At 38.9% G+C, this 13,951-nt stretch overlaps 1 protein-coding gene across 3 annotated transcripts in view; it reads left to right on the forward strand.

Moving 5' to 3' along the window:
- LOC126416784 (reticulon-4-interacting protein 1 homolog, mitochondrial-like) overlaps window positions 1-13,951 on the forward strand; it is a 172,061-nt gene that overhangs the window by 111,910 nt on the left and 46,200 nt on the right. Inside the window, exon 10 of one of the 3 annotated variants that reach the window (XR_007575528.1) lies at window positions 6,440-7,960. The exons of 1 other annotated variant lie outside the window; for it this stretch is intronic. Coding sequence is in view for 1 of the 2 variants with exons in the window: in XM_050084647.1 (XP_049940604.1) it covers window positions 6,440-6,479 (40 nt within the window). In the remaining variant the exon portion in view is untranslated. Of the gene's footprint in view, window positions 1-6,439; window positions 7,961-13,951 lie in introns of those variants that run through there. One more of the 3 variants, XM_050084647.1, reaches the window with a different exon arrangement.

The following is a 13,951-nucleotide window of genomic DNA, read 5'->3' on the forward strand; positions in this document are numbered from 1 at the left end:
TCGTCACCACTTTTGTGTAGTCTTGTTGACACTGTAGCATCATATGCCATGAGAAGCAAGGAGAGGATGTTGTTTGGTGGCCAGTATCCTCTTTCTACAACAAAACTGCACACATGTATTAACAGGGTTCTTTATTAACAAAACTTCTCTTTATGCAAGTTGTTGTTGTACAAGCTCTTCCATAATAGTCCTCATTAGCCTCAATGCTGATGAAGTACAAGTCTCACTATAAACTTTACACTCTCATAGCCAGTGACATGACCTGACAGACACCAACTAGAATAGTGACTGAGCTAGTAACTGAGCTGACTGCGACTGACTCTGTCTGCGACTGGGCTGGCTGGCTGTGACTGACAACACTCCGGTCCACGGCGGCGATCTAAATACTAGCAGTCGAGAGGGTGTTGGCGGCTCATTGCTTGCGAATCTGTCTTTGGGCTCTCTTCTGATAGACTGATGTGCTGGTGACAGCTTATGCCAGCACATAAAGGGCAGCCAGGAATGAAAAAATACAAAACTCTACTCCATAAACCTTTGTTTCGTAGATCTGTCATAAGTGTTTTTGTAAACACTATTTTGATACCTTGTTAGTGTATGCCTTTGGCCAATTTGCCATTTCTCTATTTCTTCTGGAGGGGAGTCTTGATAAATTTGAAGAAAGACATTGTTCCTGTAGGCTGTATTTTAAAACTGTACTTTATTTAGGACTGCCAGTTTAAAACATTGCTCATTTTCAAGTGTATGTATAACATATGTGAATACATCATCCTCGAGAAATAAAAATTGTTTGCCATATGTGATTGTGTGCAGTATGGCTGTCAAAAAGCATTATCTCATTATGTGTTATCTCAAACCACAGTGGCTTTGCACGCTTGAAAATAAGCAATGCTCAAAACCAGTAGTGCGTAATAAAGTACAATTTTAAAATACAGCCAGGTAGAATGATATCTTTCTTCAAACTCAATTCCTGTTTAAGATATAAAATACACAGACAATTTTCATGACTGTATGCGAAGATTCCTTACATATTTCACAAATAAATTTGTTTCATTACTGATCTGTAAAATTGATGGTAGAGGAGATTCTACACAAACATGTATGTGTCTTTTTGTTTTATTTTTATAATTTCACTGCAGATAAGGCTTTATTTTGATAACATACACAGATAGGGCAGGACACATACATTTTCAGGAACCATAGACTATTTTGCAGAATAGTGTACTTAAGTACTGGAAGGTATAATTTTGAGGGACTTCTCAGTCAAACTTTTATAACATTTCATGCAGCATTGGCTTATTGAATTTTTACAGTTGCTTGATCGATTTTGCATTCATGGCTTCTTTATAACATTTGCTTTGTTGCTTTGAAAATGGCTCGGCCATCATTGTTTTTTCACTGAATGTGTGCGAATCTCTCTCATCTGAGTGCACACTTCCCCCTCTGCCATGTTACGCTGTCTGAGCAGGGCAAGGGAGAGGGGAGGGGAAACTGTGAAAGTGCTGCATGGGGCTTTGTTTCATATTTAATTTTTCTCAATGACATAGATCAGAAACAAAAGAAATTTTGCAGCACAAAGGAATTATCCGAATGGAAACTGGTAGATGTAATGTACAGACAAACAAATTGGATGATTTATTCAAGAGAAAGAGCTTCACAAATTGAGTTAGTCAATAATGTGTTGGTGCATCTCTGTCCCTTACTCAAGCAGTTATTCGGCTTGACATTTTTTGTTGGATGCCCTCGTGAATGGTATTGTGCCAAATTCTGTCCAGCTGGCACTTAGATCATCAAAATCACAAGCTGGCTAGAGGGTACTCACAGTAATGTTTCAGGTGTTCTCAGTTGGGGAGAAATCCAGCAACTATGCTGGCCAAGAAGGTTTGGCAAGCATGAAGACAAGCAGTAGAAACTCTCGCCGTGTGCAAAGCGGACATTATCTTGCTAAAATGTAAGCCCAGGATAGCTTGCCATGAATTGCAACAAAACAGGGCATTGAATATTGTCAGCATACCACTATGCTGTAAGACTGTTGCAGATGATGACCAAAGGGGTTTTGTTATGAAAAGAAATGGCACCCCAGGCCATCACTCCTGGATGTCAGGCCATATTGCAGTGGACAGCCAGACAGGTGTGCCACCACTGTCTGGGGCATGTCCAGACATGTCTTTGCTGGTCATTGGGGTTCAGTTCGAAGCAGAACTCATCACTGAAGCATTCCAGGCTGAAGACATGTCTGGAGACTCCCCGGGTAGCACAGGGATACCAGCTGACTGTCACCTACCATTTGGCCTGACAACCATGAGTGGTGGTCTGGGGCCCCATTTCTTTTCATAGCATGACCCCTTTAGCCCTCTGCCGCGGCACCCTTACAGCACAGCGGTACACCAATGATGTTCTATGCCCAGTTTTGTAGCCCTGATGGCAAACCATCCTGGGCTTACATTTCAGCAAGATAATGCCCACCTTCACAAGGCGAGAATTTCTACTTGTTGTCTTCTTATTTACCAAACCCTTCCTGGGCCAGCAAGCTCACTGAATCTGTCGCCAACTGAGCATTGTGGGCAGGGCCCTCCAACCATCTCAGGATTTTGATGATCTAACATGTCAGTTGGACAGAATTTGGGATGATATCCCTCAGGAGGACTTCCAGCAACTCTTTATCAGTCAACACCAAGCTGAATAACTACTTTCATAAGGGCCAGAGGCAGACCAACACATTATTCACTTGCTCAATTTGTGAAGTTCTTTCTCTTGCATAAATCATACAATTTTTGTGAAACTATAATCATTTGTTCACAAGTACATCACATCTATTGATTTCCATCCATCATGGTCCATTGGTTTTCTTGTCTTAGAGTGTATTTGTGGCATAAACTGTCAGCATATGGGCAGATGCAGACAGTTTCACAGATTTTTTATTGCCCAGGTTTCCTCATAATCCTGACTTATTTAGTTTTATACTTCAAAAAAGCCTTTCAAATATGTATATTGGTCAAAACATTGATATTACATTTATAACCTCATTATGGACACATGAAAACTCTTCCTGAAGTAAACGACATAGAACACCTGGACAGTTTTAGTGAAAAATAATTTGTCTTTTACTCAGGAATAACACTGCAGAACGACCAGTTCCATCTACAGACGCGCAGGTATATTTTCAGCTAAAATGGCAAATGATCTCAAAAACATCTCAAAACAGATGTATGGCTGTATCCTCTGACATTTACAAAAGTTATTCCTGTAATTCTTTCATTGCCACAATCAATTGTTGAAAATTTGTTTTTTCTTTAAAGCCAGTGAGCTTAGGGAAATTGATAGTGTTCTTTGTCAGGGGTTTTCCTTCCACAGTGCAGTTTTCTTTTTACATGCATCCATTTTCGCCAAAAAGTCAGAAATAAGTTGCTTCTCACCTTGCACTGTCTTACTGGAGACAGTCAGCAGTCAACTCTAGAATGAGATTTTCACTCTGCAGCGGAGTGTGCGCTGATATGAAACTTCCTGGCAGATTAAAACTGTGTGCCCGACCGAGACTCGAACTCGGGACCTTTGCCTTTCGCAGGCAAGTGCTCTACCAACTGAGCTACCGAAGCACGACTCACGCCCAGTACTCACAGCTTTACTTCTGCCAGTACCTCGTCTCCTACCTTCCAAACTTTACAGAAGCTCTCCTGCGAACCTTGCAGAACTAGCACTCCTGAAAGAAAGGATATTGTGGAGACATGGCTTAGCCACAGCCTGGGGGATGTTTCCAGAATGAAATTTTCACTCTGCAGTGGAGTGTGCGCTGATATGAAACTTCCTGGCAGATTAAAACTGTGTGCCCGACCGAGACTCGAACTCGGGACCTTTGCCTTTCGCGGGCAAGTGCTCTACCAACTGAGCTACCGAAGCACGACTCACGCCCGGTACTCACAGCTTTACTTCTGCCAGTACCTCGTCTCCTACCTTCCAAACTTTACAGAAGCTCTCCTACACTTGCCCGCGAAAGGCAAAGGTCCCGAGTTCGAGTCTCGGTCGGGCACACAGTTTTAATCTGCCAGGAAGTTTCAGCAGTCAACTCTATTTAAAATGCAAGGTCTGCAATCCATTCCTGCTCTTTTAATTTTCATTCTTCCTTTCCTTTATCCTTCAAAAATTCAGCAATAGCAGGTCTTAAAATCAAAAACACATTCCAGGCATGTCCTTTGACTTAACCAACGAACTGTGTAGTAATATACTGGGTTATGCAGTTAAAAGTAGCCCACCTCCCTTTTGAATCCAAATGCAGTATTTCGACTTTGAAATAGAGTAAACATCTACAACAATGGACAGTTTTATGCAATAATTTACTGTTAGTATTCTTCTGTGAGCATTTCAGTTTAGTTCACACTTCTCTCTGCTGTCTGCTAAATGACTTTCTCACTAAAAGAAAGAGTTGAAATTGTGGAAGCATATGTGAAAACAGATTCAGTTAAGGAAACTCTTAAAATTTTTGGGCTCATGTATCTAGACAGAGGACTACCAGTGAAGAGAATTGGTGCACCTACAGATCTGTGCAAAATGTAAAATGACAAAGAATTCCTTCTGTTCGCACACCAGCAGTTTTTGCGGACATATAATGAAGAACTGTTCAGAGCTCAAAGATGTCTGCACATAAATTGGCCCTACAGACACATGTAAGTTGGAAGAGTTGCCCACAGATTTTGAAAAGTTTTGATGTGAAGCTATATTGTGTGACAGTTGTGCAACAGTTACGGGAGGATGACAGTCAGAAACTTGTAGATTATTGCACGTGGCTTTTGAATAGCATCAATGAGACCTCTTCCATTGCATCATGAATGATAAAGCATGATTTCATCTTTTCACAGAACACAAAGTACTGGGCAGTGGAAGACCCTAAGACTGTATGTCAGCAACTGCTCCATGATGAAAAAGTCAGTGTATGGTGTGGCGTAAGAGGAATATGCATCATTGGACCAATATTTTTGACACTACCCTCAACATGGTTGCAAATATAGAAATTTTTGGTACATTTTGTGGCCAACTCACTGACTATGAAAGACAATACAGCTTCTTCCAGGAAGATGGGGCAACTTGCCACATGTCTAAGGTATCCATGGAATGACTCCATGATGGTTTCACTGAGGAACGAACTGTCAGGAAACATTTATTACCACCATGTTCGCCATGTCTAACACTATTGATTTTTTCCTGTGGGGGCACTTGAAGAGCAAGGTATATGAAACAAATCCACACACAGTACATGAACTGAAAGACGTCATCAACTGTGAAGTTGCTGCTATCGATATCTGAACTTTACACCGAGTGTATCTGAATATGTTTAGACATGTACAGCTGTGTATTGATGTTGCAGGGGTCACTTTGCTCTTTGCTTCTGTAATTTCACTGCACTTCCTTCACACTTACACAGGCTCCTTTTATCTGTGCTACCCTGTATAACATGTTCATACTTTTCGTTAAGTTCTATCAAAAACTATTGCAACTGATGATGTAATAATGCATGGGACTACAGAAAATTAACTATTCACTAATTCCGTCACATGGTTTATGCCTGCACATTTAACACGAAATACTTCTTGATGTACAGAACAACAATTCACATACAAATCACCTGCTGCTCATTACAATTTTTAGCTCTTTCAACTTCAACTAAATCTTCGATTTCTTTGTGCGTGGTGCAAATTTGTGGTATCCATTGATTATGCAACTACATAATAGATACTGAGAGTTCTTTACTTCTCCTCTGTGATTCCTATTCATGTTTAAAGGATTGCAATGTTAGATCATTGGATTGCCTCTTTTTTGTGCTAACAGCCACCAGAGCTATGAACTTCCTCTATACCGTAAACAAATTGCAAAGGATAAACAGCACTTACACCTCTATTCTGCCTAACTGAAGAAAACTGTGTCAACCACAATAAGCCACACCAAATGCTTTAAGAAAGTATCACATCCACTGCTGAATAAAATGTTGTGCTATATTGAGAAGGACCACGCAAAGCCAAGATGTACCGAACAGTGCTATGACAGCCTGAGTTTTGGACCGCATGTGTGCAGCACATTGTGCACTTGTGAAGGTTTGCACACTGTGGCCGACCCTGCTCTAGGCTTATGTGCGTCACCAGTATTCATTCTTGTGAATGTGGAAGAAATGAGTTTGGTGCATAACAAAATGAATGCTAGAAAAATCTGTGTGATGTCCATGAAAGAATAAAATAATTATTACTAAAAGCTACACCTTTTCCTCTTTTGTTATTGTTGTTAATTTATTAGAGCATGGCTTTTACATGTCATAAGTAAAGAGACAAGCTTGGAAAACACCTGAAATATTTTCCATTTTCAGGACAATGTTGAATGACTTGCTAACCTTCCAGTATTAATTTAATAATTTTTAGAAAGAAATTCTTTCCAATGTTGACTCATTTGTATGTCTTAGATCTCCAAATGGCTGTACATGTGGAGCTTATGCACCCTAGTGAGCAGATGATCCTGGATGATGCAAGATTGTATTTATCATTTGAAATCCATGTGTCACCATTTGATGAACTACAGTATTGATTTCTCAATAGTCATATAAATGCAACTGCATTTGCATTAATTTGCAGGGCATTTATTATTTCAGTATCACCATTTACTATTTAATTTTGTTAATATGTGTATAATGGGCTGATATTAGATGGTGTTTGTATTGGTTTGTAGTAATTGACAGTATGCTGATTTTGCATGGTGTATTGTAATCTGTTACTTTTAAATGTTACACTGAACCACACTATGGTGCTTTGCTGTTTTCTTCCTTTATATTCAACTAAAATCATTGAACTAAATGTTGGTGCATTCAGTGAGAACTTTCTTCATTCTTTGGAGTGTCTTACTCTCAGGTGGCTACTCATTCATTAAAAATTTTAAGAGAGTAAAAAGTTGTTTTATGGAGATGTTTTTTCATCTAAGTCCCCAGGACTGTCAACAAATTGACTCAAATATACTACTCTGGATTTCAGAAAAACAGGATATTTATTTTATTTGAAATTGGGTTTCTTATTTGTATATCACTGTATTGCATTTTGCATGAAATGGGAATAAGAGTGTGTTAAACTTTAAGAAGACTTTATCAAATAAACTTTTATTATTTTTATTTATTTTGTCACATCAATAGCTTCTTGTCGTCTTACTGCAACAAGACACTGATCTGTTTCTTTGATTTGAAGGTGAGAAAAAATGAAATAAAAGAAAACAGAGCTTTCACTATAAATAATTACTGTGTGACTTCACTGTAGAATTATTTGAGAATTTTTTAATGATATTCCAGGCTGTTATTTATGTTTCTGCTGTTGCTACCAACAGAAAAGGTTTTCAGTGGTCATCTTGCATGAGCGCTTTGTGATAGAACAGGAAATTTTTATTCATATGGCGCAATGTTTCACAGTTAGCTGTCTTTCGGACCAAAGTCTGTTTAATTTTTGATACTACATTGCAGTTATTACTCAGCAGTTTGTGTGCTTGTAGAAATGTAATCAATAAGGCAAAAGATCTACTATGCAGTTACATAATGTTACAACAACAAATCTTTGAGATATTTGGTTTGAGACAGTTCTGCATTAACTCTGAGAACTAAAAGTTGTTGTTAAGCTGAGGCTAATCTTAATTGATTAATTGTGCTAACAATTAAGTGGCAGGATATAGTGTTACCACTTATAAGATCAAATGATTTCAAGGCGCCGATTAATAAACTAGCAGAGACCTGCAGTGTGTGACAATAAAGCTTTAAAATTGTTTTATTGTATGAAAGCTAGCAGTTCGTAGGAGGGTAATTAAGAAAGGATGATCTTACACAGTTTTAATACTGGTATATAGCACTAATAAAATGAATATAGTGCCTTACAGTACAAATATTTTGTTAAGTGTTAAAATACATTGTTAATGCATATATTTTTTGAAATATGTAGCAATTACAAATAAATCAGAGATGTTTTCAGATTTTATTTTATTGTCAAGATGCATTTTCCATTGTTCCTATTAATCATACTACACACTGACATCCCTATCTTCAAAGTGCAGATCATTCCAATCTAAATACTGACCTATCTCCGTTATCTGTAAACATACTGAATGTATCAACTTTTCAGTAGTTCTGCCATGTCTTCCAGATAAAGACACTGCCAAGAAAATAATGTAGTGTAATTCAACCCAACATATTCTTCAAATACAGTTGTTCAACTCACTTTACAGTTCATAATTTTAAGAAAGTTCACTATAAAGTCAGTGTTCTCTGACTGAAATCAGAATGGATTACCTTTCTTCTGGTTTTCTTGACCTTTGAATGACAAGAAGTTAAAAACACTGTATATAAAAGTACTGACATGTTTGGTGTTATCATGAGACTGTACAGCATGATACTGAAAGTCATGGTCAGTCCTTTGTTATAACTGCTATTCCAGCAATTAAATGAATGACCACCTCTCTCAAGTGACCACAAAATTTTCAACAGCATGCTGTTATTGAATACCTTGTTCAAGAGGAAAAAATCTGCTGCTGAAATTTATCTCCAACTTCAGTGTGCATATGGAGATATGTTCAGGTTACCACTTGAACAGTCTTCATGGTATGCGACAAGTGAAAAGTTGATGAGTACACTTCAAGTGCTGTACGTCTCATTGTGAATCAAATTTCAAAAAACCCTCAGAGTAGAATGTAGCGTAGTGCAAGAAATAATTCAAAGTTTGGGCTATCAGAAAGTTTGTGCTCATTGCACCCTTCATTTATGAGCCAAAGGACATAAGGTTCAGAAAAGAACCACTATTCAAAGCTGTATTCAGTTATTTCAGAATGAAGGAGACAGTGTTTTTATGAGTGTTGTGGAAAGTTATGAAAGTCATTATGAGCCTCAAACAGAATGTGAGAGTATGGAATGGCACCATTTGAATTCACCATCAAAAAAGAAAACAAGGACAGTGTGATCTGTTGTGAAAGTTATGGTAATCATCTTCTGGTTGATTTTCTTTAACCAGGACAGATCATAAATGCTGCCAGCAAAATATTTTTGAAGCACTGCATGACAAATGCTTTGGGAAGAAGATTATCCTGCAACCCTATACCATGCAGCCGTACACTACTCATTTCACTGTGGAGAAAATTAAAACATTTGGGGGCAGGGGGACTGTGTAACCTCCTTAAAGTCTCAATTTGGCACCATACGACTACTGTCAGCTGTGAAGTGCTGTCAAACACCCAGAAGGTGATGCATCAGTGTATCCAGGCAGGCAGAATGGACTTCTACCACAAGAAAATTTTCAGATGTACAGAATGATGGGAAAATGTGTGCAAAGAAATTGAAAACTGACAAAAATGTCTGGTATGTAATGCTTTGTCTAAAAATTAAAAACTAATATTCGTAATTGTGGGTCATTCATGACCTTCAGTGTGACTGTAGTATTATGTAAACAATTACACCCAAAACAAAAGGTGTGAAGTGTGTGCAGATAGCTAGAAGCTGCATGTTTATCATTCTGTGAAACTGCAGCAACATGCAAGTATCAACTTCTGCTGATTCAGGAATAGAGGTAGGGACGGGCAAATTATTAAAAATATCGATATATATGTATTGTATCGACATACATATATAAAAGACAGTGATATTATCAAGTCAAAAATATCGTTATTTTTAAATATTGATGTGTTGGCCTTTGCCAACACGAGAGAAGTCTTAGGAGTGAAACACTTCTGATATGTGTTCTGTGCATGGAACATTTCAGACAACAAGACTCAATTTTCCAGTAAATACCAGTGCAGTAAGTGTGTGTGACTTCTGTTTCAAGTCTATGTCACTTTTACAGTGTGTCCTCTTTTCTTGATCCAGGCACTCAGGGGGTAAGGAACAGGGTGTGGTAATTTTTAGTATTCTCATACAGTGCTGTCACCAAACGTGTTTGTTTTGCATCTCATAAGTATCATTTGCGATGGTAGAAATGACACATAGAAGTAACACTTTCATGGATATCCAGTACTTATACATTCAAGTTCAGATCTGGTGCACATTTGTAATAGTGAATATGAAATTAAATTAAGCCCATTGTAGGACATTTACTGTTGGATTTCAAAGATTGGTAGTAGTTGGAATGGGCAAGAAATCTGCCAATGAGAACTATAGTGCCTATGAGTCGAGAAAAGATGGACAGTAAAAAATATCACTTTCAACACACAATATTTAATCGATATATCCATAATTTAGACATTAGCGATATATATCAATTTCTCTCCTCCCCCCCCCCCCCCCCCCCCCAAGAAATCACCCATCTTTGGGGTACGCCAGATCAATCACTTGTTAGTTGCTTGTGTTCTCTTTTTCTCCTAATAGTTCTTCATTCTATCTGGTCTCTTCTTTCTTTCGTCCTCTGATATCTGAATCAGTTTCCTGGCGTTGATCTTAGCTTGGAACCTCTTAGTTTTGTCTTTGGTTACGGTCGTGGCTGTATCATTCTTTAACATGACTTCGGCAATCTGGAGTCCTCTCAAATCCTTTTCTTCTTCTTTAAACTGATTGGGTTTGGTCCTTTTTTTGTAAAAGAAGTCAAAGATTTGTTTAGTTAGTCTACTGGGATTCATTCGGAGTATGTGTCCATAGAAATCAATCCTCCTTTTCCTCATGGTTTCCGAGAGTCTCTCCAACTTTGTATAGATGGCTTCATTTCTATAGATAACTTCTTTGTTATTTTGGAATTTGGGACCCATGATCTTCCTCAAAATTTTCCTCTCCTTGGTTTCCAATTTCTCCATTTGCCCTTTCTTCGCCATGACTAGTGTCTATGCTGCATAGAGTGCTTCCATCTTAATTACTGCGTTATAATGCTTTATTTTGGTGTTTCAAGCGAGGGCTTTCTTATTGTGTGTGTTTTTGGTTTGCTGGAAAGCTAGTTCCATTTTGGTCCTTCTTGCTTTCCCTTCGAGGTTGTTCCATTCAGTCCATTCCCCTAGGTACTTGAAACTCCTAACCACCTCTATTTTTTGAGCTCCTCCTTTAATTCTCATAGGAGTATCTAGTATATTCCTCACAATCTTCACTTTTTTATAAGAAATCTTAAGTCCTATCTTCCCTGCATGCCCTTGTAAATTGGCAATTTGTTCTTTATCTTCTTCCCATGTTTACACAAGCAGCACCATGTCGTCAGCAAATGAGAAACACGTAATTGTGATTCCTTTGTTTCTTGGTCCAAGTCTTATTGCCCCTCTCGTTTTTGCATTCCATTCCTGCACAACTTTTTTGAGTGCGCAGTTAAACAGCTGGGGTGAGAGACCATCCTCTTGTCGGACCCCTGTTCTGATCTCTAAAGGTTCCAATAGTTCACCCACGAATCTGACTTTAGAGGATGTATTTGTGAGCGTCTCCTTGATGATGTTTAGAGTTTTCCTGTCCAAGCTAAACTCCTCCAAAATATTGAACAACATTCTATCTATGGAATCATAAGCTTTTTGGAAGTCTACAAAAGTCACTGTATATGGTTTCGCCCTCTGCTTCTTATATACTAAAATGTTTCTGAGGTTTAAGGTCTGTCCAGGGCAGGATCTTCTTTTCCTAAACCCTGCTTGATACTTCCCAGTTTGGCAATCCAACTGAGATTCTGCTCTTTCTAGTAAAGCTCTGGACAATATCTTGTAGGTCACATGCACTAGGGAAATCCGTCTGCAGTTGTTGGGATCAGATTTAGGACCTTTTTTGTGAAGAGGATGTATCAGGGCCATTTTCCATTCCTGTGGAATGATTCCTTTCTTCCATATCTCCTCAGAAAGTTTCTGGAGTAAGAAAATTGCAGTTTTGCTAGCATACTTCCATAATTCAGCTGTTATCTGATTTTGCCCTGGCCTTGAAATTTTCCATATATTGATATTATTATGGAAAAATATTGATTTTTTTACATGTATCGATATTTTTTGCCCGTCTGTAACTAGGGGCTCAGTTGTTAGGAAAAGTTTGACAAACAGTATATATAGTTGTTGATTGCTTTACAAATCCTGCACTGTATCATTTACGTAAAAAAGTTAACTCCGCTGGCTTGTGGTGTCAGTACTGTTCAATCAAGTAGCTCAGTTGGCATCACGAGGCCGAGTGTACTCATCCCCCCCCCCCCCCCCCCCCACCCCTCCACCAAGTAAAAATCCCTGTCAGTGCTCGGAACTGAATCTAAGAACTCCAAATGGCAGTCAGTCGCACTAACCACTCATCTACGAGGTAGACCCTATATATAACAGTTATGAGTGTAAGGCATCTTTGATTAGAAAAGAAATGCGTACAATTCTTTCAAATTTAATGTTGAAGTTTTCTGAAGTTACCCTCCAGCTCAAAGAAGACATTAAATCTGTTACAATGATAACTCCTATTAGAAAAAGTTTATTCATTCCAACCTGGACAATGTTGGAGTAATTACCTGGAGAACATGGCCGCACACAAATAAATTGTACAATCATCTTTGTATGAGGGGCATACCATATGTAATGCGAACCATTTTTTTTTCTGAGAGCAGGTTAGTTTTATTCAGGATTCTGGTACACCATATTATTCCCCACTCTTTTGGCTACAAAACCACATTTGTCAACTTAATCTCTGCTCAGTGCAATACCCTCATACCACCTTACTGTGATGGCCTGTCTGCCCCTGTGGTACCACTTTACTGATCGATGTCAGAGCCAATGTCTTGCTTCATCAGTAATCTTCCTGTCATCCACATACTGCTTCCCACGTAGTGCATTCTTCATTGGGCCAAACAGATAAAATCCACAAGGTGCGAGATCTAGGCTGTGTGGTAGATAAGGAAGAACAGTCCAGTCATCTTTCTTGAGTTCCACTGGGCTGCGCCGACTTGTGTGAGGCCTTGCTTTGTCATTTAGAAGAAGACACATCAGGACTGATATTGTATCACGAGGGAAGACATCAAACAGAATAATTTCTTCAGGGAAGAATGTCACAATGACTTTACTGGCTGAGTGTGTGGCTTTGAACTTTTTCTTCAAATGAAAGGAGGTGTGGTGCGACTCCATTGATTGCTGTTTTGTTCCCAGTTTGAAGTGATAAACCCATGTTTCGTCACTTGTGACAATGTTTGTCAAAAAAATTGTCATGGTCAGCCTTTTAATGTGCAAGAAATTCTGCACAGATGGTCCTTCATTGCTCTATACAGTTTCCTGTTATATGGCAAGGAATCCAGTGTGTGCACATCCCTCTGAGTACTCCAGCTGCTGGATGAGTGTGTCAAGACTACCAACAGAGATATCAAGTTGAGCAACGAGGTGTTTGAAAGTGATCCATCGATCACCTCGAATGAGTGTCTGCATGTTCCAACACTGCAGGATTCACAGCAACGACTGTGTGCAGCTGGCTGGCATGTGGTAGGTCAGACAGATTTGTGCAATTTTGCTGCAATGATGACAGGCACCTCACCCAGTGACTCATTGTGCTTTTGTTCACCGGCAATCCCTCTGAATGGCAGTTAGCTACACTAACCACTCAGCTCTGAGGTGCACCTTAGGTATGACAATTATAATGATTGTATGGCATCTTTGATTAGAACAGAAATGCATACTTTCTTTCAGATGTAATGTTGAGGTTTACTGAAGTTATCCTCCAGCACAAAGAAACCATAAATCTGTTAGAATGATAGGCTTGCATGCCTTGTAAAGCAGAACAGGTGGTGATCTGTGGCAGGTATTATACAAAGCTGACTCTTGCACAGGTGTTTTGGAGCGTACCATTCAGTGCACATTGTTAAACATGAGACTTTGCCACAGACAACACTTCTGTTGGAATTCTGCAAGTACATGCTCTGGTTTTCTGCGAAAATAAACTCAATGACAGCTCTCCGCTAGTAATGTGTGTCTGTTACAGATGCCATTTTGAAAAATACATGTAGTGCCACTACATATCAGAACTCCTTGAAACTATAGGGGCAAAGGCAGGAATATT

The sequence above is a fragment of the Schistocerca serialis genome, chromosome 8 (genome assembly GCF_023864345.2).
Source record: "Schistocerca serialis cubense isolate TAMUIC-IGC-003099 chromosome 8, iqSchSeri2.2, whole genome shotgun sequence".
Taxonomy (NCBI): domain Eukaryota; kingdom Metazoa; phylum Arthropoda; class Insecta; order Orthoptera; family Acrididae; genus Schistocerca; species Schistocerca serialis.